A 27,862-nucleotide genomic window follows, 5' to 3' on the forward strand; every position below is an offset into this window, starting at 1 on the left:
TGGAAGTCTTTTCTCAGTTGCTGTTATTACAGTTTTGTTGTTGTTGTTGTTGTTGTTTGTGTATATCTATGTATCTCATCTCTTGACTGGGCTCTTACGTTAAGTTAAGATTGTTAGTGGCTGCACACCTTCTTTTAGTTTGGTTTCGGCTGTTTGAAGCGTTTGGTTCGTTATATCGTTGTTGTTAAAATTAAAGTTAAAATCGTGCGGGAAAGTTTTTGTTTACCCGCTGTTTTTCATCTTTTTTTCTTGTTGTTGTTATTTTATTTTTCTATCTTATTGCTTTTGAATCAAACTTTAAGCAAAAAGTAAGAATATCAAAATGATGCCATATATGTCTTTCGTTATTATTAGTAATTAAATTTGAGATGACCCTATTTATATTTAAATCTAAATCAGTTTGTTATTTCACATAAAAACAAGCGGTTAAGTTGAGTGCGCTGCCTGCGCGAATTGTGAATAAAAAAAATACTAGTTTCTTTAATTAACAAATCACATTTTGCTTGCTAACCGGTTTTAGTTCAGTAACATTGGTAAATAATCAGCAAAGTTTTTTTTTTAAGTGTTTCCCGGTTGTTGCAATATGAAACTATGAAATTATAATTTAAAACTATTATAGTCCTTGGACAATTTGCAATTTTTATATGATTTGAAATCATTTTTTTTTTTTTTTTGTAATTTTTAAATGAAGATGTGTGTTGTGCAATAAAGTTGTATTTTTAATGAGCAATACGCTAAACGGATATGGGACCTACTTTGTGGTTATAAGAAAAAAAATCAATGTGTTAAGGGAACATTGGGTCATATGCGTTATACCTGCAATTTCGAACTCTGCTTAGCTTAATTTTGCGTATATTTCATTTTATATTCAATGATGAGTGAAATCTTAAAATCACTTGTATTTGTGGTCGATGTATGAAAATTACGTATGATAATAATTTTCTTCATATTTTGAAATTAAATAAAATATTAATAATTTAAATGTTTGCCTTTATTGAAAAATGTCGGCTACAGGGAAAACCACTCGAAAAATTTGACTGATTAAGTGGCAGTTATCAAAGAACGACTTGTAGCAAACGAAGAAAAAATTTAAGTATCCTACCTGTATCCTATATATGATAATCATACAGAATTTCTAAAAAAAGTTATTAAAATATGTTTAAACAATATATAATGTTAAGAAGACCTACCTATCTATTAACCAGTAGGTATCTCATTTTTTGATTTTAGTAAAAATAAAAAAAAATACTCCATTTGAAATTTCAAACACTATTTCTGTTCTTAACGCTGGAGAGTTTTTTTTAATTTTTTAGTCATTTTTTAATTATTACAATATAAGCCTTTTTTTACCTAGAGAAAAATATTATTTATCTAATGAATTTTGATGAAGTAGTATAATTTTTTTTTCAACCAAAATATTGGAACTCCAATAATCTGATTTTTGAACAGCTGCCCAAAAAAAATCTTCTGGTAAATTCATCTCATATCGGTGGAAAAAAAAACACAATAAAATCTCCTGTCTTAAATCCAGATTAAGATTTGGTGGAAACAATTCAAAAGTCTGGCAAATTTAATTCACAACTTAATATGGTTTTTGAGGGATTAAATAACGTGATTTTCCCAGTGATTAGGCTTAATTGACACTTTAAAAACTGATGCTCTGTCATTTTTCCGAAACTTGAATACCTCATTATGAGAGATGCAATTGGTAGAACTCAAAATATAAGCTTTTTCAACCAACCGCATATCAGCTCTACTTTTGGAGAAATCAATAGAACAATATCTATTAATATAAACGAAATTAAATACTTTGTGGCAAATCTTTAACTGACCTTTTAAATGGCCTCTAACTTATCATATTGTAACCTTCTACAGTAGCAAAGCAAAACACCACCACAACATGAAATTTGTATGTCATCAAAATCAATGTATCATTTTACATTAAAGTCACGTCCAAAAACAAATCCGCCCAATCAGAATGAACGAATAAGTGTTTTTTTGTATTAATTCAAGAAAAAAATATCGCGGCATTGAAAATGTTAAACAGACATTGAAGATTTACAACAACAAATATCTTACTTATCAATTTTGCAGACACAAAATTACAAAATAATAAATTCATAATTTGTATAAGATAGAAAGTACATACCTTCATCATTTACAAATTATATACACTAAGTTATATAAGGCATTAGGGTGCGCCTAAAAAAATGTATTAAATCAAATTAGATCGAAATACAAAAAAATTTGTTTAGATTGTAATTTTTTTATTTTTTAGTCATAAAGGCATATTTTTTAAACTAACTCAAGAAATAATTATTTATTTGAGTGTCGTTAGGTTTTGATTGAAAGTTGAAAAATGAAAACGGCAAATTGTTGTGGCAATAGGCTCAAAAGCCAAGCACCAAATTAAGCTGGTCAAGAAAATTAAACTTTTTTTTTGACACAGAAACCAAAATAAATTTTTTTGAATGTTTTAAGTGTGTTGAATTCAAATCTGAAGTCAGAAATTATTATTATTATTATTGAAAAATTACCGTTAAAGAATGCAAAGAAGAATAAATCTTTGGCGTTTTTTTATCCTCACAAAACAGTCAAAATAATAATAGAAAATTTGGGACTTAGAATTCAACTTCAAACCTCCAAAACCTTCAGAAAAGTATATTTTGGTTCTTGACAAAAATACTGTTGACCAATGTTCTTCACATTTAGATCTCAGAAAAAATAAAGCGCTCACTTACAAGTTTTTTCAAGAAGTTTCCATCACAAAACGAATTTTTGTTTTATGTAATGAACCATTTATTTTCAAAACATGATAAGTCCACTTTTTTTCAAAATTCGTTTTTTTGACTAAATTTGTACTCCAGGGATAACCACGTCTGTCTTCAAAATATGAAGTATCTACTCCATCTATATCCGATTTTACAGCTACGCGAAATATTTTTTCAGTATCAAAAACAGAATAAGTCCCGGACTTATCATCTTTTGAAAATAAACAACAGCTTCTTTTTGTGTAAATGCTATATTCGACTAATGATTGAAAATCTTAAGTTAAAAGCTACTTTAAAGTTAAATAAGTAGTCCGGACATTGTATTTTAGTCTCTAATACAATTGTTTGATAGACTGGGGCTAAAAGCAAAATTGTATATCCATTTTAAAACTAATTTCACATCCGTTTATTTTCAAAGTGTGATAAGTCCAAAAGCGTTTTTATTTTTTATCTTTTGAACTATCGCTCCAAAAATTAAAAACGAAACGGTATTTTGTAGCTAGGCAAGAGTCCTACAGAATATATTTTTTATACATTTTGTTACGCATATCAAAAGAAAATGGAACGTTTTTTTCTTCTCCTGAAGAATTAAAAATCATGGACTTATCATGTTTTGCAAATAAATGATTCAATTATATTCTTTAACGCCTGTTCAGTTTTTTTGAAATTATACTTTGGCAACACTACACATCAGTCTAATTCAAGAAACAGCAACTATAAGTACTTCCAATATTATTTAGTTAGCTGTTACATGAGAAAGTTAAAGTTGAACCAATCAAGAGAAAAGAAGCATCGCCAGGCAGCAGGTGAAAGAGTTTCAACTTTGAATTGTTTTGAATGTATTTTCGCTCGTGTTTATACTCTTTTTGTCTGAAAAATTCTGGTTTCAACAGAGTTTCGTATCTAGGTCATAATGTTGTTCAGAATCTGCTGCCTTCTGCCGCATATGCTTTCCCTTGAAGAAAGAGATTGATGTCTGTCTATCTATAAAAGTATAGTATCTCATGAATTAAAGTTGTTTATATACAACAAAGATAGATTTATGTACGTTTGAATGAGAAATATAATTTGACATCGTGATGAAGAAACAACAAACAGTGATTTGGTGTCAAAACGTAAAGTAACAGAAGAGAGAGAGACATTTGAGCTGCTATTACTGTGACACATCCAAAAGCATATAAACTGGCCTAGATATTCTGCTTTTTTTTTGCAACATCACGTGGGGTTCCACAATGTCTAAATATTGTTGCAAAGAACATCAAAACTGAAACTGTGATTCAGTGAGGCAAACAAACGTTATATAACGTTATTTAATCTAATTTTGAATTAATTTTACTTGAGCGCTTGAGCGCCGCGCCGCAGCACCGCGCAACGACCGAAGAGATAACACGATCGCTAGGTAGATTATTTGCAACGGTTAGTTCGCGAAATTGCAGTTTGCAGAAACTCGATATATAGGTGGTTACTGGTTAGAGTCGTTTCGTCTGGAAAATCTTGCAACTTATGTAAACGGGAATAGGAAGGTGGGCATGTAAAACAGAATAAACACTTTCACTTTACATTCATGGAACTTTCCATTGTCGGTTAATACCGCCGCCGCCGTGCCACCAGGCCGGTACGACCGACAATGAAAACAAACCAACAGCTATATAATACCATCAATGTTTTGATTAATTCCGTTGAATGCATGAAATTTGATATTGTAATGTTTTTGATGCGCCGCCGCATTGTTAGCTGCCTTGGTACAATGTATCTACTATATTTATATGGTTTAAGCAATTATAAGTTTCCTTGGTAACTTAATCTAGGTTGAATTATTATTTCTTTCTTCATTTCTTCAATGCTTTGTTTCTGTTAAATTTTATTTGATGATTTTTTTTTTTTGTTTCTTTTGTTTTCTCAACAGGAAATAAGAGTTGAGATGGAATCTTGGCTAATTGATGTAAAACAATTGCGGATTCCCCGTCCCAAGTTTGGACCGAATGGCAGTCCGCCATCATCGCGTTATTTAAGAAGACCTTGTGAACCGCCTCGCGATTACAATAGTTCGTCGTCAAGTAGCGAAGAGACACAAAGTCGAAGCATGAAATATCAATCTGGTACACGAGACGCAAGGCAGTCGATGATGCATGACAAATATTAAGGCCACCATCACCCAACTATGCGAAGAGGTTAAGTTAGATAAGTTAATAATATAACAATAGCAAAGTTTGTATATGTATAGATTATAATGTATAATGTATATTTAGAGTAAGTTTGGGATTTAAAAAAAAGTAAGCAATAAAAAAAAAACTTTGAAAATAATTCAATATTCAACATTTTGTAAAAACACTTAATTAATTTAGGTCTGGTCTCGGCTCAGCTCAAATACAACTACATAAATCCTAACAGGTATTAGAGAGGAAGGCAAAAACAAAGGTAGATAGATTTTTTTACCTGAATATAAAAATTAACTAACTGAATTTTTATATGTTGGAGATAGTAATGTTCTTTGGTTCCTAGATTCTTAAAAATGAAGAAAATATTATTTTTTTTATTTTTCAGAAATATCCTTAATTTTAATTTGGCAAGGTAATCACGATGTACTATCTATACAAGTTATGGGCACTTTTGGTTCACAATATGTGTCCGAATTTTTGAAATCTACAAAAACTTAAAAAACTTAAAAAAATCTGAATTGTTCTGACCAGTTTTGAGATTAACAGGACCATCCAGATAACCATTCGGAAATCCTTCGATTTGTTTGAAATCGTAGAATTACTTAACGAAGTATCCGAACGACGTTTTGGAGAAATCTTCATACGGCAATGAAAAGCAATACTTTATATATGAGGAATATTTTTTATATGAGTATGAACTTAGCGAAGCATTTTTCACAAATCGAACTGGGAGTAATTTATTAATTTATTGCTGTTTTGTTGCTAATTAATAATTGTAATTTTAATGTTGTTCCTCCAGAATGTTTTTTCATAGTAATATATGTACATATATACTACAGGAGTATCAAAATCGTAACTATATAGCAACTAAATAGTAAAATAATACCAATTTAATGGTCAAAAAGTGCTTCGTAAACTTCGTAGTCAAGCCCTCTTTATGTTCAAATTCTCCAATTTTCTGAATATAAAACCACATTTCTTTCGATCTGATTTAGTTTGAGTTCCCGATCGGACTTAACTACCGTTTCAGATCTTACAATTTATAAGTTGTTGTTGTTGTTTCAGATCTTATTTCTCACGAATACCTCGATAGAGTTAAATGTGATTCCTCAATAATTCATAAGACTTTGTGGCATCATTTAAGTTCCGTGCGATTAAAAATATGTATTATAATAAGATAAAATCTTTTTCGGTTTTCAAAAAAAAAAAAAAAAAACCTTGCTACCCTTCAAATTTTGGTTTTAGGTGTAAATTTCGAAAATAGTTCTCTAAATCGGTTATCATTATGATTCCTATTTTATCGTTTAGGTTGTTTGCAACAATATTTTGCAGAGTACATTATTTTTCTTTAAGTATTAACAAAAAAAAAATATTATTACTACATTACTCACCGCATCTTGCTCATATTCCGAGCGTGGTAATTGGGTTTCACTGCCTCTTCTTGAACGGGCCTCATCACAGTTGTATTCCTGTCAAATTTTGAAGATACGATTCGAATTATAAAGTCCTTCTAACGTTATTAAGGAGTAAGAATTTTTACAACAGGAATTTTTTCTTTTCACGAAACCGAAACAAGAAAGCAACTGGGTCATAATAAAGACAACAAAAAAAAGATAAGAAAAACAATACAAGGAACAAAATAATTTATTCCAGATGGAGTTACAGAAACCAACCAAAAAAGAACACTGAATAAAAATTATTTAATTTGCATCGATCAATGCCCTATTTAAAAAAAAAAACTGGCTGAATAAAACGAGAAGAAAACTAATAAGGATAGGAAAGTATAAAAGAGAGAGAGAGAGACAGAGTTATATAGAAAGAGAATTGAATTATATGTAATAGCCGATATTTAAGGATTCAAGGGTTGTGCCAAAATTATGTTTTATTAATTTATTCCAGAAGTGTGTGATCGTCGAATGTCAATTTTTTAGGTTGTATTTTTTTCGAAAAAATGTAAGCGAACCTGATACATTTATTTTTTTTTTTAAGATTTGTTGTAGTAAAGGGTGATTAGTAGATGTTAATAAGTTTATAAATAGAGGCATTGTTAAGGGGTTGCTAGTTATGTACAGATTTGAAAAAATTTCATTCACCTTATCATTGTTCTCGTCGTAACTATTTTTAACCTGTCCTCGAGCGTTCTTTGTCGGCGTGTTTGTCCCGATTGATTTAGTGGGTGTCAGTCGTAACTGTGATCCTCCCAAATGGCGCAGTGATGAATGATGATGATAATGTGAGCGGTGTAGAATGGGTCCGGCTGATAACGGTCGGTATGGCAGTGGATATGCGGGGCTAATGATTTTCATTTCAAATTTTCGTGTTTTAGTATTTTTTTTTCACATTCGATTTTATTTTTTGTTCAAAAAGTTGCAAAAATGTTGCGGTGTGTTTAAAAAAAAATTAAAAATTTGAGTTTATAAATTATAAAAATCTTGGATAGAAATATCAAAGATTCAAAAAGAAAGGTACCGATGCTTAATGTCCGAAACCGTCATTCCGAGACCCGAGTCCGATGATGGACTTCGACCGGTTGCTGCTATAATTTCCAAATCCACGTCAGTTACCTGAAGATGATATTACAATGCGACAAGCACGAAGGTTTTAACATTAAGGTGGTTTAAATTTTTTTTTGTAAAAAAAAACTATTATTGTCGTTTATCCGTGTTTTTTTTTTTATAAAATTGTGAGAGGTTTTGCGTGTTACTAAAAAAATATTTTTTTATGGACTATGGTGCAAAACTAAGAAAATGTGTAGATTGTGTATTATTTAGGTATTTTTTTTTTTTTTTTTCAATTGAATTAAATTGGACTTTTTTTGTGTTATACTATCCGATGAAAGAGTGCAATGTTGTACCAATAAGTTTTCCTCAATTTCGGTATTGTGCAATAAATAAAGCAGCTATAGAGAAAAGAAATATATTTAAATGTTTCCCTTAAGAATGTACATATGAGGGATCATAAAATTCCTGATTCCTTTTAATTTAAGTTATGATCAAATTTGGTTTAACACGTGAATTCCGAATAATTTTTTATAAAAAATCAAATCGTCGTTGGCTTGGAGTGCAAAGTGCTAATTGCCACTCCACCTGCTAACCTCACATAAAAATTATTTCAAAAAATGACTAAATTCAGTCTAAGGAATAACTTTTTAATGTTTTGGATTCATTTTTTTTTAATTTTTGTTAGGAGTGTAAAAATGGATTTAGCTGATTTTCACTCTAGCCGACGATATTCTTTCTGAATGGAATAAATTATGTATATTGAACTACATATTGCTTTCTTTCCGTTTCATTTAAATGAGATATTTTAATGCTTTTTTAATACCTCACCAATAGAAAAAATATAACGAGTCTGATTTGGCTTCATCAAAATGGCAGTTCAGTCTTTCTTATTACTACTTCAAAGTTATATATTTTAAAGATGAATTTACTCAAAGGGCAAGCCGATCTAGTTCCATTGTATAATGAGTTATAGAAAAATGTTAAATCTGTTTATTCGAAAAAAAAATGTTCCACATACGCCACAGTGACCCCCTAATTTATTTTTTTTTACTTTTAACGGACTGTACAATAACTGGTCATGGAGTATAATTGATTTTGAGTGCTGACATTGCTTAGAAAATATATATTCTAAATGTTCGTCGATTCCAATTTGATTGACATGTTTATGTATATTTTTGAGATTATGAAAAAGTGATTCTTCATGTCTGTGTCCGTGCATGTGTAAAGCAATGATGTTATGTCTATGATTTATAAGAAAGCACAAGATTTCTGAAGTTGGCATTTTTCTTGTAAAAAATATATTTTGATAAGAACTACATTAGCTGTAATTATTAAAAAATTGTTATACATTTTTCTACTAATACTTTCATATGTACATGTGCATAATGTTAATCCAAAATATGAAATATTTCTTATCAAATAATATTGATGTAAAAGTATCGAATATAGCCTTAACTGTAAGTATTTATTTGGAACCTGAGCAGTCTTAGAAATTATCCTTTGGATTTTTGAAATGGTCTGATAATACATTTTGGATATGACTTGAATACTTAATTTGAAAATTATTTAACTTCGGTAATTTTTTTCAGGCAATTAAAATTTTCCACGGTTAAAAAATGGATTATGTTTTAAATGGCAAACATTATAATTTATTGATCGGCTAATTTATATTACAAAAAAATATTTTGAAAAAGAATTGTAAACGACAATAAAGGACAATTTTCTGACTCCATTCGAAACTAACGAAATCGTTGATCAATTAATTTATAATAATTATAAGCATTTCCAAAGCTTATTAAACATGATAAGGTTCCAAACAAAAGTTAAACACTACCTCCACATATTCAATAGCCTTTAAAGATAAGCTTGTGTACATATTCGAGCTCTATTTTGTTTAAGTCAATTTGTTTTTGAATGAAAAAAATGGGTACTTCACTAATGTTTAGCTTATTTGAAATCAACTTTTATTCTTAACAATTTGTATAAAGATTCTTAGATTGATTTACCTTAACTAAATCAGTGCCCAAGAAGTATAGGTGGACGTTGTAGAGAAATGACATCCGTCTTAGGTTTACTGATATAAATTAGTTGAACAAAATAACTACTTTCTACTTAATTAACGTAAATATAACAGCAAATTTATTGTAATTCGGTAGTTTGTTTTTTGCGAATTTCGGAAAAACTTCTTTTAATTAGTGTGTTTTTTTTGCAACTTCATGGTTGCATATGTCTGAAGAATATTATTTATCATAATTGTTTTTGGTTTCATTTGATGGGGCTATAAAACATACCTTGCCAAGTCAGGTACAAAATTTAGATAAGATTCAATTAAATAACATGAGTCAAATTTTCTCAAGTGGGCCACCTAAAACCGACTTCTCAAATTTGATACTTTTTTTTTGCATACATATATTGGAAGATTTATATGTAAAAAATAATATTCCAAAGTATTTTTGAAAAATTTCAATTTTGTTAAAAGTTATAAACAAATGAAATTTTTCAGGTCTTTTTGTTAAAATGGCTATATCTCAGTAATGAAATGATGAAAATAAATATTTTTAATAGTACTGGTCAACAAAATTGAACTTTTTTTTTGCCACAAGAACCAAAATATACTTTTTAGACGTTTTTGGGGTGCTGAACTCGAATCCGAAGTCAGAAAAATTTGATTGGCCTCCGTTTTTGAAATATTACCGTTATAAAAAGCGTAATGTTGGCTGTTTTCGAGGTTATGTTTTTATGTGGGATAATTCATTATAAACAAATTTGTAACGGTGTCTATGAGAACATATTTTATTCTTCCAAAAACTGTTTAAATCTTTTCGATATTTCTTTTATACATTATTAACTTTTAACAAAATTCAAATTTTTCAAAAATACTTTGGAATATTATTTTTAACATATAAATCTTCCAATATATGCAAAAAAAAAGTATCAAATTCGATAAGTCGGTTTTAGGTGGCCCACTTGAGAAAATTTGACTCATAGCTATTTCACTATTTAAGCACACTCGTCCTTTATGAAAGGAGGCATTTCAAATACTACCAAGATGGTCACAGGAATTTAAAATTCAACTTTTTTTTGTATTGTGGACTCCCGATGTTCTCTGGTTTTTTTTTTTTTTTGTAAAATATTTTTTTCGTAAAATATTTTTTTATACTTTTTTTTATCTACAAGCTAAAACGCATCAAATTGTCTTGAATGTTTTATGAAAATTAAAATTAATTAAAGTAAAAACAAATTTGATAGCTTCATTATTTAAAGTTTAGCAACTTTAAGCAACGAACGTTGTGGAGGATTTTCTGAACTACCAATTATCAAGGAGTTTTGTAATTGTTTAAATATTCAATCCACTTTTGGTGTCTCCGTTCTCCCTATAACTTATGTGAAAAAAAAACTTATTTAGCTAAATTCAAGGCTTTCAATTTTTGTTTAAATATGAATACTTTTATGTATGTACATAATTCTTAAGTGTTTGAATAATTTTTTTTTAATTATAGTGCATTCTCTTTAATTCTGTTATTTTAAGATACTATAGTGCTTAAACAAAATTAAACTTGTTAAATTTTAAGAATGAACAAAATATGAAGTAAATTTAAGCGATTTTAAGTTCTTCATTTTTTTTTAATAAAAATTAAAGAAAATTGTATATAAAATTCAATAATAAAAAGCAGGAATGTTTTCATTAAGTTGAAACTTTATCACCATCAGTGAAAACAAAGTCGAAGACGAGGGGAAAATTTGAAAAATTGACATTCGATGCTCTAATCCGGATCTAATATATAAAAAAAAAAATATCCGCGCTTGATGTCTTTTCTCTTACTTTAAAATAATATTTTTTTTTGTAACTGCTAAATATACATAGGTACACGTCTAATTAAGAAAACAACACATTTTAACATTTTCTTTAAAATTTATTGCTTAAAACCGATTGAAAGTTTTTTTTTTAACATTTTTAATGCAAATATGTATGCATGCACACACAAATAAAATTGTTTAATAATAAACAAACAAGTGTCGTTTAGTTTTTTCTTTATACAACATAATATAATATGGAAAATAATTATTATTTAATTTTAAGTTAAAAAGATTTACATTTTAAAAAATGTTAAGAAATCATTAAAAATAAATATTTTTTTTATTCGGCATTCGAAATAATTGACTATACACATTTAAAACTTTGCTTGGATAGTTCAATTCTACACACACTAAGGACATATATTTATATATAGATAAAATTTAAAAACTAAAGCTAAGACAAAAAAAAAATTGTAGTCTACCAAGGCGATTCATTGAAATAATAATCACATTCATAGCTAGGGTAATAGTCATAGTAGCTTACCGGCATATCGCGCATTGGATCTCCTTTTCGCTAAAATTATACAGAAATTATGGTTGATGAATAAAATGAAATGATAGTTACATAAAATTAAATGAATCGGAATTATGTCAATTTAATGTATATAATATGTACATGAGTCGAATATGTATGTATGTGTAGGTTTGCTTGTGTATTTTCAAGAAACTCTGTTTTAAAAACACTGTTACAGTAATTAAGTCAACATAGGTAAAGACGTTAACTGTCAAGTAAGGTCCAACTTTTCAATACTCAGTTAAAACTCATTTAGTAAAGCTTATTCCAAGAAATAAACGTTTTTTATATTTAAAATATTTTTCTGATAGTCTAACTGATCATTGAAAATGCTTTTCTTTTTATAAAATAGGAGGCTTAAAATATAAAAATATCAATAAAAAATTAAATAATATTAGGAATCAAGCCAATTTAATAAAGAAAAAATTTAGTTGAAGCTGCAAATCTAAAAAAATTTGCAAATTTGAAAGAGGAAATAATTATGTTATCAAAAAGTTTATAATTTTACCTGCATGAATTTTATATTTTTGTTTCTTCTGGAGATACAAATTAAGTAGGCAAGGGCTTTTCTACAAAAATAAATTTCCTTCCCAACGGATTATACATCGTCAGTGAATCGTTGAAAACTATGTAACGCATCACCGACAATATATTTTGTTTCAATTCTTTCAAGATAAAAAAAAATTTAATTCGCATTTAGAAACTTTTCCTTATACCATTCGAATTTTCGATATAAAAAGAGTTATTTTCGTGGATTTTCATATAAAAATCAATACTTGAAAAAATTTGTATTTATACACTCAGAGAACAAAATAGTTATTATCGGTATAACAATTAAAATAGTTTAAAAAAATAGTTATTTTTGACTATTTTATAATCAATCGAAGTACTAGTATTCTCCAAATTAACTAATAAATAGTCAATTGTAACTATTAAAATAGTTATATGTGAGTATTTAAATAGTCAATAATGACTATTTAATAAAGTTTTATTGGTTTTAACTATTAAAATAGTTATTTTTTTCTCTGTGTACTGAAATTATTTAGTAGTAAATGTTCGGTAGTTTTTTGTAAAATGTATACAAGTCTTCAATTGCAAAAAAAAAAACTACAAATTTGTGCAAAAAGTACAAGGAAGATTTATCAAAAATTTGGACTAAGATTTACCAATACTCATTTCAGCGTTTACAAATTTCAATTTACTCACTTCATAAAATGCCTACTAATATTCTTACATCAACGGCACATGAAAACAAAAATGTCTCAAAGATGACTCTATACATTAAAAAGCAAACTGAACAGTAATAGAACTTATATTGAGTAATAGAAAACCCCCAAAAAATGGTGTACATTGTTTTCACCAGTACATTTGTGGAACTTAACTTCCTTTGTTATAAAATGTACATTTGGTATACTAATTCATGAGAATCAACAAGAACAAACATTTTCAGTTGGTCGATGTCGTATTCCAAACATTATAGCCCTAATTCAGTAAGTTTATCGATTTCTCTAGGCGGATCAGGATCACATTCATCTAGTTGTCAGCCAAGCAATAAGAGAGTCGCTGGAGGCTGGATGGTGATGGGAATTTGGTGTGGCTATAAAAATTCGCGTCAGTTGGTAGGTCCATTAGGTGATAAATGTTGGTGAAGTTAAGCAGGTTTAACGTTTGGTATCAGATAACGGCTAACAGCTGATGAAATAAAATGTGAGAAAAAATTTCGATAGCAGATAGTGACTCCTTTATCAGAGGCTGGCACCAGTTTAATGTGACCTGCGCTTTAGGCATTAAATGGACCTTCATTTATTTAACAAAAATCAATTTTTCTGCTTTGATTTATATAACTCTTGAAATATTCTATCTTTTTTGGAAAATGAAATTTGCAAATTTGACAGTACCTGTGGATAAGTTAAAACGTAAACGTTTGATATGTGCGTAGTGCAAAATTGGGTAGTGTGCTGATTGTAGCGGTACAGCTTATAAGAAATAAACAACGGAAAATAAACAATTTAGTTTTTAAAGACAACAAAAAATATTTTATGGATCGCGATGATTATACAAGAGTGAATGCTCAATGATGGTGCCATAGGTTTGTGACGGTTTGAAGAGATGAAAGAGAAAAAATTGACATCTTACCCTATGTCTCTCAACTGTGTAAGGATCGCGTTCTCTCCTGTATACGAGTTCATCATATCTGATGCGGTCTTCAGGAAATACCAGCTCACGAATTTCCGTAACTAACGAATGCTAAAAATGTAAAAAATATATGATTACTGATTAACTGATTTTATTATAGATTATAAATTTGAGTACGTACTTTTTCATATGTGTCTAACATTTCTAATAAGACGGCAACAAAGGCATCTATGGTCATTGCTCGCGCACCGTATTCACTTATATAGTACGACAGACTTGCAAACTGATGTCTAGGCAGTAGCGAGCGTGCTTTTTCCTCCACCATTACAGATATCTGTCCTTTTCTACGAGCTCTGTTATGTTATTAGACATTTATTAAAGGAAAATGTTAATCAAAGTGTTAAAATAATATCTAGTACCTTGTGCCGGTTGGACTGTATGCGTCCCAAGGCTCTAATTCTATCGATGTACATGAGTGTGGAACTTTACCAACGTCACGTATCACTAATGACATTCTTTTATGGTACTTAAGTTGGCTAACAGCTTCATCGTGAGTAACATCTAGAAAGGATTGCCCATTTACTTCTAATATTTCGTCTCCGACCATAAGTCCGGATCGGTCAGCAACACTATCCTTGTCGACTCCGGTAATAAAGATACCAAGACCATATTCCACACCACCTCTTATCATAAGCCCCAGTGACTGTCCTGGTTCGATAAGTAGTTCCACCCGTCGAATTCTGATAGAATTGAATTGTAAGAAAGGTTTATGAAAGGTTTATGAAATTTATAATACCTATCTCTACGATCACTGCGACGTCCTCCGTATTCCATTGGTGGGGAGGCGGGTCGTCCTTGTCTATCCATCCAGGAACATGTTTGTCGAAATGGTGGAGAGCCAGGACCACCAAGGGATCCAGAAAACGGTGGTGGCTGTTGTACTATCGATGATGATTGTGACTGCTGCAGCAAAGGAGCTGTTGAAGCATACGTTGGATCACGAGAAGGTGGTCCGAAGCCGTGTAATGGTGCAGTTGAATTTAGTGTAGGTGGTGCTCGGACTGTCATGCTGATTTGGCGTGACGATTTCAATATCTGCACACATCTCTGCGTTAAGAAACAAATGTAGCAATAGAAGAGACGCGGGAGAAAACGAGGAAATAAAAAAATAACTCAATTAAAATGAAAAATAAAATAAAATTAAAAAGTGAAATATAAACAAACTTAAAAAAATAGACTGCTTTATATTTGTATTGTTAGCTTTTTAGAGATTGGAAATGATATTTTGAAATTATTACTAAAAAAAACGGTCTTTCTGCATGACTAACTGCATTTTTATTCAAAGCTATTCAATTCATACAGGCCCGGATTAATCCACTTAGATGCCCATACATATATGCAATGTTGGACTCGACTATTGAATCACTGAGTAGCAGCTACTAATCTCTTATAACAATTGATAAGCAATATATGTTTTAAATGAAAATTAACTAGAGTTAAGAAGTGTTATCTTTTAACCAATCTCTTCTTAAATGTTTTTATGTGAAGATTTGATTATTGTTTGTATAACAGTATAACAGTTTAATAATATAATTAATCATAATCATATTTCGTTCTTTCTTTTTGAATAGAGCGAAACCACTTTCGTGCTAAACTTTTTTATTGTGTATAACAGTATAACAGTATAACATTCCTTATCCATATTTTTACGAAAACCGTTCGCAGTTGATTTGGATAATCTGAACTGTTCAAATTTCTGTAATAATAACCTTCAGTACAAAGAAAAAATAAAATGCACCTGAGTTGTATTATTAACTTATTTTGCTTTGTGCATCTTAGCGCATTTTCAAAATTGTTTGCTCTTATTTCATTTTTAAACTATTGAAAAAATTATGAAAAGTGCTCGCATAGGAAATTTTGTGCAAAAGATTTATAATAAACCATTACGATTGTGATAAATCTTTTTATAAAATGCCAACTGAAAAAGTGAACTTGTCTCCATATAAGCTTAACAAAACAAATACAAAATAGGGAAATGTTTTTAAAAAATTATAATATTTTAAAAATATGATTGAAATAAGAAATTATATAAATGTAGGAACATACATTTTTTGACTACAACAAAAAAAGTTTAACGGATAAAAGAAAGAATAATAAAATATGAAAGCCATTAGTCATACATTTAGTCATCGACTTAACACATTTATGGATAAAATTGTTTTTGATAAAAAAAGATGGGAAAAGTGAGGCTACAAGTATAACAAAAGAATTCCATATTAAATTATATTAATAAACGAAGAGAATAATAATTAACGTCATAGTTCAAACATTGGAATTAGCTTACTGACGGATTTTGGTGAATTGATCAGAACATTTTATCAAACTTGTGCATTTTGAACCATGAAATTATAATTCTCAACGTAGATTACCTAGTATTTTACAAAAATAAAAAAAAAAAGCAAAATACCGAAAAAAATTATTTTCAAAATTTAAATATCAAATACTGGGAAAAATTGGAAATTAAAAGTGTAGGTATCGCATATTTCCGGTGCAACATATTGACCCAAATTCTATTTTTCTTATACTAATATTATTATTTTTTATTGCGGCAAACTGAAAATCATAGACACGCTTGTTTGTACTCCCCTTTTAAGGTTCACCCAAACCAGTGTCTTTTTGTAGATGAAGCGCGCAGCGGTGTCGAGATTTTTTTTCACAACACCTACTTGCCTGTCTGTACGTGACGCTTCTTTGTTTTTGTGAATCAAAATCTTTCTGTCTCAATATTTCTTATCTATATATTAGAGTTATTTCATTTTCGTCGAAAATGCATATCGTTTTGTCAAATATTCATAGTCAATGTTCAAAGCAGAAATTTGTTTTAGAAATTTACTACATGGCATATACAAGAACCGAACACGACAATTATTACAAATCGAATTGAAAACTTAACGCGTAGTATATCGCGATATCATTTCAAGATGAAAGTAAAATATTTTAGAAAAAAGTGAACAGTTTTTTCTTCAAAACATCAATAATTATACATAGAAAAATGAGTGATAAATAAACTGTATTGCAAAACAAAAGCTATATAAACAGTAAACAAACAAAAAAACACATAATTTTATCACGGTACATACTTTAAGGGCTTCGTCGTGACTGATTGAAGTGAAAGGCGTTCCATTCACCTCTAGGATTGTATCACCTGGACGTAGACCCGCTCTCTCCGCAACAGAGTTTTCTTCTATTCTAGAGATGTAAACGCCAAGACCTTAAAAATAAAAAAAAGGTTTAAGTAAATATAGAAAATTTTCTTTATTGGCTTGAAGATACTGTCGACATAAACCAAAAATTAACTTTCTCTCTTCATTTGAAATCGATATAGAATACAGAAAAAAAAAACAAACCTAATTTTTTTTTTTAAATAACTTTAAAGTACGTCAATTTCTGAATGAAAAGAATATTCTATTTCCCATTCAGCCAGCCCAGTAGTAGACTCTTGGTGCTTTCCGTACAATGGCATTATAGCCCATCAATAGCGCACAGTATATCTACAAAACTACTTGACAATCAAAAGAACCACACTTTCACAATGCATATTATAAGTAGTTTGCAAAGTACCAACCTATAATGCTCAAAGCCCAACATAAATCAATAATGGAATATTTCGTATGGATAAATTCGCCCTTAATCTGCAATAGCAAAATTGTATACATATTGTACCCATGAAGTACGAATTCAGGTGGCCAGTTTAGAGGTTTTCTTTAAATGTAGATACATATGCAGAGAGAGAGGTATAGATATGGACAAATTTAAAGAAGACTAATTAAGTAGAAAATAAGAGGTTTATGTATTTAAGCTTTAAAAAAATCACAGATTGACCATAACATTTAGCGTCAACTTCTTGAGGTAAAAGATCGTTTCAAGATAAGATTGAAGCTACATGTGCAGGGTAAAAATTCTTTTTCCAAGTTTTTGAGGAAAAAATAGCACAAATTGATTTTAGTAAAGAATGATTTAAAAAGTAGTTGATAAGTGTACAGATTACCTTAAATAGATGTATGTAGGTAAGGGCAATAATTACCCTTACTGTAAGACAATTGTATCACTCTATACAATTGTATAGACCTAACGTGAATGTGAATGTAATTCTTGCAAATGACGTCAAGTTTAGTTTAGTTTACAAGAATTTTGATTGAAAACTAGCGTATTCTGGCTTGAATTCAGAATAGACAACATACACTCAGCGAAAATGACTCCGACTTGATTGAATCCAAAAACAGAGAGATTTTAATTTTCGATAGATTTTTCGATAGAGGTTCAAAAATCCATTATCCAAACGTTGACTACCTCAGCAAATGAAACATATGCAAAGACTTCTGGATCTACTATAGGAATGTAGTAACACAATAATGGGACTTGTGATTTTGAACATTCTCTCAATATCCTGAACGTTTTTAAGAGCTGTGTTAATAAAAATAATTCTTGTATAAATCCTTAAAAAAGCTACGGTAAGCATTTGACTTTTTGAAACCTTTTTCATACTTGACTGATATAAACTTTGTTATAAACACTGACAATATTTCAAAATTTATATGTAATCTTGACGACAATTGTATACCTGGTCCTGATGGTATACCTTCTATTGTTATAAAAAACTGTGCAAGTCAATTATTGTCACATCTTTCGTACTTTTTAATTTGTCGTTATCTTCTTGTGTATTTCCTTGTATCTGGAAAGGAAAAAAAGACGAGGTTCAAAACTATAGCAAAGTTGTCGGTTATTCCTAAACTCTTTGAGGCTATAATTTGTGAATCTTTGGGTTTCTATGTTAAATCAGTTATTGTTCCAAATCAACACGGATTTACAAAAGGCCGCTCTTCTGTGACTTTTCTCATGGAATTTGCCAAAAATTGTATTGAGTCATTTAAAACTAAGAAACAGTTAGATTGCGTTAACTGTCCCTAATGTTCGTGATTGTGAAATGTTGCAATGTGATCTTAATTCATTTTTCGATTGGTGTGTTCGTAAATTGTTTGCTTCTTAATATCAATATAAATTTTTTGCTAGAAAACTCTCTAAAATTTCTTTTAATTATTTGTTAATTATGCAATTTATAAGTTCAAGTGACCTCAACTCCAAAAATTTATAAAGCGTTTCGCCCAGTGGGCTCATCAGTTAGATCTGTCGTACCCTTACTAAGACGCTTAAATAAAATAAAAATAATTTTAATAATTTTTATTATTTTTGTTATTTTAAAATAAAAATAATTTTAATAATTTTTATTATTTTTGTTATTTTTTTCTTTGGTCTTAATTATGTTTTTCGTTCATTGTAAAATTTATTAATGGAAAAATAGACTCTTTGCACCTTTTGTCTCGCATTAATTTTAATATTCCTCAAACAAATTTCAGAAATGTCCCCAATAGTGTATTAATCTCAAACTATTGTACACATTACGAACGTTTTTCTCCTTTAAATGTAATTTTCAGTTTATTTAATGTTTTTAATAATATATTTCATAATTTATTTGACCAATCACTTAATTTATCACCAAAATTTCAATCAAATTTTTACTAGATTTTGTAATGTATACCTAATTATTATGTTTTGTTAAAATTATTTGTGTATTCATGTAAATTGAAGTTGAAGGTTGTATTTAGCTGTAGGTACCTACTAAATAAATAAATAATAATTTTGATTCAAAACTTTTCGTATGAGGACACAATTCAACCACCCAAAGCGTTTAGCGTATAATGCCTCTATTAAACGTTGCATAAGTTTAATAAATAAGGTTTTCGTTATCAGAGGCATTACAAGGAGTGCATAGCGTTATGCATTCACTATGACGCGTTTATGAATAAGGCTGAAATTGTTTTACTTAAGAAACCAAAACTGTTTTTCTTAACCTTGTCAGGAAGAAGGAAGAATTTATAATAGAAATTAAATACATAATATCGTGGGCACAACGCCAAAACCACGAATCTGCAAAATTGTAGTTTTGAGAAAAACGGCTTCAAAGTTTTGGAAACTCATGCAATATTATGGAAACTCGTACGATGAAAATTGATAGTTTAGGCTGTGGATAAACAGAGAGGACTGGGGTCGATGCAGTGAATAGAGAGACCGATAACGAGTTAAAAGATCAATTAAAGTGAAAATGTCCAAAAATGCAGATTCGCGGTTTTGGCTTTGTGCCGACGATATGATATATGAGTGAAAGGCAGCCTACATCAAACTATTTAGAAACAAAAACAGCTAGAAAGCTAGAACCTTCCATGAGTCTACTTAGGAAATCCAATAAATACGATAGTTGTTATTTTACAACCTGAATTATTTCAATTATATTTCTATAAACATTGGGCCATACTTAGTCAATTAATTTCAATGACGAATACCTATATATCGTGTTACAATGCCAACCTTTTAAATTGGCTTACAATTTATTTTTTGCATAGAAAAAACAAATAAAAACAAAAAACAACACCAATTTTATTTTTTTGTTCTGCCCTCTATTGTAAAAGTATTAAAATATCTAGCAAAAATTCATTCATGCAAACCATCACCATGATGATAGGCTTTTTTGCTGAAATTGTTCCCATTCAAAACTTATTATAATAGTTATAGCGCAGCTTTTATATTATGTTTGAATATGTAATGCTTACCTGAGTCTTTTCCACCCTTGACGCATATGCCAAATCCATGACTACTGTCTGATTGCTGGTCTCTAGACATTGTAACTGTTCTTGTGGAAAGCTCCTGAATATTTTGTATGCTACGGTCCCTGTCCCGATCTCGATATACCTTTTAGCAGCGAAGCATGAGAAAAAAACATAAAACACATAAATGAGCTATCCAAAATGAATTTTTCATTAAAAAGAAACATCCACTCTGACATCATCTACAAAAATCTTATCATAGGAAAAAACGTACCTGATGGGTTGTTGATGGTGGACTACTGGCCGGGCTTCTACGCCCACTTCTATCCCTTGTGCCATTACTATAATGATAACTTGTAGGAACTGAAGATGAGGTTGTTGCTCCGAACATTCGCAACACCTGTTCTGGAGAAATTGGACGCTTCTTGCCGTTATGTCGGGTGGAATTTGGAACAGTGCCTGAACCAGAAATGCCTAGTGAAGCTGGTATATGGCTGGAGGATGAAGATTGTAAGTATGAAGATCCGCGACCAGGCAACGAACCTCCTTTCGAAGGAACACCTGCTGTATTGTAGTAATAATGTGGTGAATGTGGCCGCTCAACTATTGTGTATGATGTACCGGGTGGCGAATAGTAAAGACCCGATCGGCCACCTCGCAATGAGCTAGTACTATTTGCAATTCGATTGGCGGCACTTATGCCGTAAGGACCGTTGTGGGGTATAGTATTGGCAACTGGAATGCCGCCTATGTCTTCTGCTTCGAAACTATTCGAACGATGGTGGCTCGAATGCAGTCCTAAGTTAGGTGGTAGTATCGATGTTGAGTGACCAACACCGGGTGCGTGCAGTGATGAGCTGTGTGAGGGATGGTATCCTCGTGAGCTCCAACGCGAAGGACCTAAGTCACATAATTCAGCATAGTCGTTACCAGCTGCGCTCATTGTTAGGGGGTCTCCGCCACCGTGGGCACCCCCTAAGCGCATAGCCTCACACCTATAAAGAAAAAAATAGAATATAAATATTTTTTCTCAACATTTTTTTTCAATTTAAATATATTTTTGTATGCGGTTAGAGCAGAGGTTATATAAAACAAACAAACAAAACATAAAGAAATCAACTTTAAATAGTTTGTGGAGGTTTTATTTCCTTTTCACATGCTCATTGGTTAATTTTAAAAATGTCCCACTTCAGAAACAGGAGCTCTGATGTCTACAAGTTTCAATATTATTTCAACCGCAGTTATTTTCATTTTTTTTTTTTTTTTGCATATTCATTATATTCTTCAAGGACATACTTCTTACTTCCATGTGGTGGTGGTGGCAGCTTGCTTCTATTTCTAGTGTTTTTTCTGCCTCTGCGAAATTTCTTTGAATTTCTAATTGAATATTGTCATTCCTAGATAGAGAGTATCTGTGTACGTAAGTATTTTTGTATATTATTATGTTTGTAGTTAACTTTGCGACTTTTTGTCCTGTCTTCTATAAAAATGTTTGTTAGGAAAACATTGATTATGGGCATTCACTTTATTTTTATTACAACTGCATTGTTTTAATTTATTCACTGCGTTAGAAGGAAATAAATTGTGCGAACAATATAATTGATCTGAAACAGGCTATTAGGGAAGGTTGGACGCGATGGAGTGTTTTATTTCATTAGTATGGTTGGTTGACTATATGATTGTGCTAATCCAAAAGGAAGTTGCTACATTTGCATACAATTTAAACTCTTCCAACCGCAATGTTTAACCCATTTATTTTTAAAAGCTTTAAAATTATCAAGATTTTTTATTTAGAAAAAGAAAAATGATTGTATAAAGGTTTGCTTCCTAATGTCATAAACTATTTCCATTTTTGCATTGAAGTCTGAACAGAGTTGTTTTGGATTATTAAAGTCTTATTATTTCTATGTGCCTAAAACATTCCTTTCTTACTTTCATTTTAAACGAATTATGAAACGAATTCGTTGTTCAATTAAACTATTATTTACCCTTTGTTTTGGAAAATTGAACACCATCAATATTTGGAACTACTTACCCTGAAGATGAATTTGCATATGAAAGTTAGCAAAGCAGGATTTATTTGCTTTCAATTTTATCAGAGGCAAAAACGGGCCGCCGACCAAAAGGACCAGGAGCTATGTTCAACAAGCATGCAACTTCAATTTTGAAACGAAATTGGAAAAGAAAATTTTCGTTAAAAATTATTCCAGTTTATTTGAAGAAGTCTCTACCTCTTTTTCGCACACAAATAACTGTCGGAAAATGATACTTGAGCTTTTTTTGTTTTAGTTTTGGACATTTCGTTATCCTGACAGACAAAAAATGTCGGTTCTCATCAGGCTTAAAAAAAAAGTACGACTTTGGAAAAACACAGTTTTTTGGAGACTTCTCTGATTAGTCTCTTATCAAATTTTCATAATATCAAGATCTGATGACTCAGCGAAAATTAAGTTCTAGTGAGTTTTGTTCTTTTCATACTCGAAACTCAAACAATTGAATAAAATGATTGTATTTTCATAGAAATCATTGTTAATATGTATTACTAAACGAACAACAAAAATCTGTTTACTGAACTAATCTTAGCTTATTATCTCGAGAAATATCAATAATAGAAATTCAACTCCAAGAACTTTTTTGTAGGAAATTGAATGCTCTACAACTCATATAAAATTGTCATATAAAATTTTGTTGTAGAATTACTCATTTCTGAAATAACACCGAAATAAGAGCTAAAAAAAACAAAAACAAAAATCATGAAAAATTGGCTTCATGGCCTGTGTTGTCTCACTGGTCGAGGTTACAGTAAAGTCACTTTTGACACTTTTATAGAACGTAGTGACAAAAATCGATGGTCGCCTTAAAAAAAAAGCACTCTAATAGGTACAAATTACATATTTATGTATTAGTTCAATGACATTTCATGCGGGTTTGCCTTTTCAGTTCAATTTTGAAATATTATTTTTTTAACTTATCCTTCAAAACTGCATTTGATTAACAACCCAAATCCTTTCAACTATTTGTGTTCTTCGAGACAATTTCATAATATTAGTTCTAGCTTCCATAATTTACACAAGTTTGTCTTTGTACCTTAAATCAAGGCAAGGTGTATAAATGGAGGTCACTCGTACTTATCAAAATTTTAATTCAAAATATTTTTAAATCGTCTATACGAAACTATAGAACATTTTAATATTCCAATAACTTATGACTAAGGCGAGCATCTTGTGTAGTCTCGAGTTTTTTGCCATTAAAAGTTTTGGTTTTTGAACTACACAAAAGCTGGCTTCAAATTCTGAACGAAGAATAAAAAAAAATTTTTTTTTGTCTATACATTGTGACCTTACCTTTTCAATAAAGTTATGTAACAGCACACTGATTCAAAATCATTTGAAGGCCAACTTAATATCTATTCCCCAAGTTCCACTTTACAGGCAGATAAAACGTTTTCTAAATATTCAAAAGTACCACTCAAACAATATTTGCCACTTAAAATCTTTTTTTTTTGTGGTCGTACATTGTAGATATGTAGGTATGTGTATAATGTTAATTCTTTATCCATTGTTTAAAAAAGTCTTTGATTTATTTTTATTCTTCTATCTATTTTTCATTCAAAAAAAAAAACATAACTATCTGCAACCCTTCTACATAAATATCAATTTTTTTCTTCTGAGAAGTATTCAAGTGTCATATTTAAATACTACATACTTAATAGTATAAAATAATAAAAAAAAAAACTCCTTTGCTTAAACACCTTTATTACCTAAGAATCCTTTTTCTCTCAACAAGTGTTATGCGAATCGAAATTCCCCCAGGAGTAGGTTGTGTTGTCGTTGTCTTGTTAACTTCTTTGTCACGTGATTCATATACAAAAGTGTCATTAATCCTAACATTTAAATTAAATTACTGTGTCACAGATGTCACTTCGAAACTTTCCATGTCGAATGTGATGTATTACACGCATTTACTCAACTTAAAAAAATATTTGTCTGATTTTGAATTATGGATTTTATTTTTTTCTTCTTTAAAGGAAGAAGTTATTTATAAGTAGTTTAATAAATAGTCAAAATGTCCAACAGGGGTTGATTTGTAAAAGGTTACATTTATGTAGACACGATTAGAAATACATGTTTAATGATTTAAATTCAATATAACAACACACTTACATGTGTGGGAAATGTCGCACAGGAAGTGCTACAAAGAGATATTAGTTTAATAGACCAACTAAAATGGGAGTAATTAGTTTTATAGGTACTATAGAACTTGTATGACCTATTCGACGAAATTCGACCATCAAACTATAGATCGCATGTGTGCCTTTAGGGCAACAGTTACACAAACATAATACATTACATTTCGAAAAAAAAAAATTGTAAAAATTCGTTGCATCTAAGTCAGTTAAAAATAAGTACCTACCTACATAATTCAGAAACAAAAACAAACTGTTTTCATCATGCAGGGGCCTATTATACCTAACTTTATATTACAAACACAAATTTGTATTTTTACTTTGTTAAATAAAAGGAATTTGTTACTAATTTTACAATTTAAGCCAAAAATTGCTAGTTAATGAAAGATAATACTTTTTGCACTAGTTTTATTAAGAGATATTAGAATTTAAAAAAAAAATTATTATTTATGAACTATTTTTAATAGTGTTTTGATAAACAAAGTTTGTCATAAATTTTTTTTTTTGAAATTCTAAACAGTTCTTCACAAATTTAATTCTATCACATACATTCTAAAATACATTCTATTTGTTTCCCAGTAATGGTGAACTAAGAAAGGTGTCATAAACATTTCTCAAAAAATGGAATTACGAATGTGTAAGCTTATGACTTAATTTTACATTTCTTTTTTTGCAAGTGATGTGTGGGGTAATCGACAGCTCTTTTTTCAACCATATTTTGGTGATGAATAAGACACAAAAATTGAAAAATTGGGATTGACTTTGATTGCATTAATTTGTTTTGGATTTTGAGCACAAATAATTTTTCACAAAATATTTGAATATACCTACAGCAAAAATTGAAAATACTAGTTTTTGAGTTTAATAAATGTGATGTTTTAGAAAGTTGAAATTTGGTAGATTTTTCTTGAAGTTGGTAGATTTTGGAAAATTTCGGGGTAGGTTTGGAAGTCGGTTTTGAACGTTTTAATCAATCAACTGCAGTACTTAAATGACTGTAGTTGTTATTATACATAACAACTTTTTAGAGTTAAAAACAAAAAACATTCTTAAAAACGTGTTAGTTCATAAATCGTAGAGATTCATAGACTATGAGCTCCACTGGCGCTGTTCACCCTTTTGTTAGTATTTTAGAAAACTTAACTTAACATTTGACTTTTTTGGAAACTTCGGAAATCTGCCGACAGGACACTTATGTACATACGCCTAATTTCATTGTTTAAGTGTTCTAAATAAAAATAAATATTCATGAACAAATTTTTAACATTTTCACATTTAATGTAAAACGTTAAAAAATTTATTCATAGCTTCATAAATAGAAATTCATATTTAGCGATAAAAATTAAAATTTTAAAACCCACTGAGTGAAAAATTGTTGACGTTGAAATGACTGCATAAAAAAATACTTTCAGAAACTCAAGCTGCTTCCATGTCTTGAAAATTCAATACTGTAATTCTGTGTCCTTCTCAGACGTTAAATACGAGTCATTACATTTTGTCAAAATATCCAAATAAGGCATAGTTACGAAAGTTTTTACAAAAAAATTTAGTAAAATCAATAAATGAAATCGAGCATGTTTTCTTTTTTTTTTAGTTCAATTCTTTACAGCTACTTGTCAACGTTTTGTTGTTTTATAATCATTCTTGTATCCTTGATATAAATGAACTATCAAAATCTTATTAAGCAATCACCATAGTATCTTCTTTTTATTAAGTGGGGCTGTCAAGCAGTGTTTCATCGACTAAGTGTTTTAAACGTTAATTTTTTTGTGTACCTACACATTTCTTTTTAAAAAATCAATCTTTATGTATTATAAATTAATAATTTAAATCTAATAAATTTGTTTTTAAATAGAAAGATATTGTTGTTTACAATCTTTTCCATTCACCTACGAATGACTGCTCACATGACAAGAGTATCGATTTTTTAATTAAATATTAATATACGTAGTATAAGCTGGTGAAATCTAAATTCTTGGCAAATGAAAATGTAATTACTCAAGCGCATTATTGTCGTTATCGTCACGAAACTACTTTTTTCCTAAATAAAATAGATGAATCACAGGAGTTTTATTTTTTTCATTTTAATTGTTATCTGGATACCTTAAGGATTTAAAACTATCTAGGGACTTACTTGGCTTAAGTTTTTTTATCAGAGTTCATTTATTTCGCAAGTTAAATTTAGTTAACGATTGTTGAGGATGTTTTGCGTGTTATTATTATCTTAACATTGTTTTTTTCTTTTGAAAACTCATTGACTTTTTTTTTTTTGCTTTTTTGTTAGTAGCTTATCACCTTGAACTCAATGGAATGCGCGTTAGCAATCCTTTTCTGTATTGAACGAAAGCACTCCGAACGTTTCGAAAATAACTATTTTACTTAGTTTATTTCTATTTAAAATTAGTTCGATCCGATTAAGGGTTGATTTGATTTTGTATATTATTAATCTTATTCACTGGGTTTTGATATTCATTGTAGAATTAAACTCTCTACATAAAAATTAAAAAGAACCAAATTAAGTATCAGTTGAGCAAAGGTTTTAATTTGGTTTTTGACAAATCCTTTTTATTCAATCATGGTGTATCTAGAGAAAAAAAAAGCTTTGCAACTGATTTTTTCTTCATTGGGTTTTTGCTCAAAAGATTCGACAATATTTTGAAGAAATAATATCACCAGGATTGCAGTTTTATCTTTGTCTCATTAAAGAGATAAAACTTTTGTAATAAATTCATTTAGTTTGAAGACATTGCTTTTGCTTTTTTTTTTCTATCTATATTATTTTCTATCACAGACTCGTTGAGATATAATACCGTTTGCTTCTTTATAGAACGACTCCTTTCCTCAAACTAAATTCCGTCTATACGATAGAGCTTAAATTTCAAAAAGTTTATTTTCCAATTCAACATGGCCGTGCTTTCCAGAGGTGAATCCTCTCTCAAATCTATGGAGATGGAGACTGTCGTTTTTGAGTCTGACATTAGGCTATATTCTCTATCGTCTTCTTTTTTGAAGGTTTAAAAAGAGATAACATTCTTTTACTCGAGAATAAAAGCTGTAGGTTAGTATCAGTTGTCAAGT

At 29.9% G+C, this 27,862-nt stretch overlaps 1 protein-coding gene across 7 annotated transcripts in view; it reads right to left on the minus strand.

Moving 5' to 3' along the window:
- The window catches only part of LOC129919817 (whirlin), a 36,212-nt gene extending 8,595 nt beyond the window's left edge, over positions 1-27,617 (minus strand). For 3 of the 7 annotated variants that reach the window (XM_056000880.1, XM_056000879.1, XM_056000878.1), the window contains exons 1-12: positions 26,919-27,617; positions 20,873-21,593; positions 20,605-20,743; positions 17,080-17,210; positions 14,736-15,046; positions 14,359-14,679; positions 14,121-14,292; positions 13,940-14,050; positions 11,774-11,803; positions 7,400-7,494; positions 7,024-7,222; positions 6,322-6,399 (exon numbers count right to left, since the gene is read on the minus strand). In XM_056000880.1, coding sequence (XP_055856855.1) covers positions 6,322-6,399; positions 7,024-7,222; positions 7,400-7,494; positions 11,774-11,803; positions 13,940-14,050; positions 14,121-14,292; positions 14,359-14,679; positions 14,736-15,046; positions 17,080-17,210; positions 20,605-20,743; positions 20,873-21,583 — 2,298 coding nt within the window. In that variant the 5' untranslated portion in view covers positions 21,584-21,593; positions 26,919-27,617. The remainder of the gene's footprint in view (positions 1-6,321; positions 6,400-7,023; positions 7,223-7,399; positions 7,495-11,773; positions 11,804-13,939; positions 14,051-14,120; positions 14,293-14,358; positions 14,680-14,735; positions 15,047-17,079; positions 17,211-20,604; positions 20,744-20,872; positions 21,594-26,918) is intronic. The other 4 variants (XM_056000882.1, XM_056000881.1, XM_056000883.1 and 1 more) reach the window with 3 other exon arrangements.
- Between the last annotated feature and the right edge of the window lie 245 nt (positions 27,618-27,862).

Source organism: Episyrphus balteatus, chromosome 4 (assembly GCF_945859705.1).
Source record: "Episyrphus balteatus chromosome 4, idEpiBalt1.1, whole genome shotgun sequence".
In the NCBI taxonomy this organism is placed as follows: Eukaryota; Metazoa; Arthropoda; class Insecta; order Diptera; family Syrphidae; genus Episyrphus; species Episyrphus balteatus.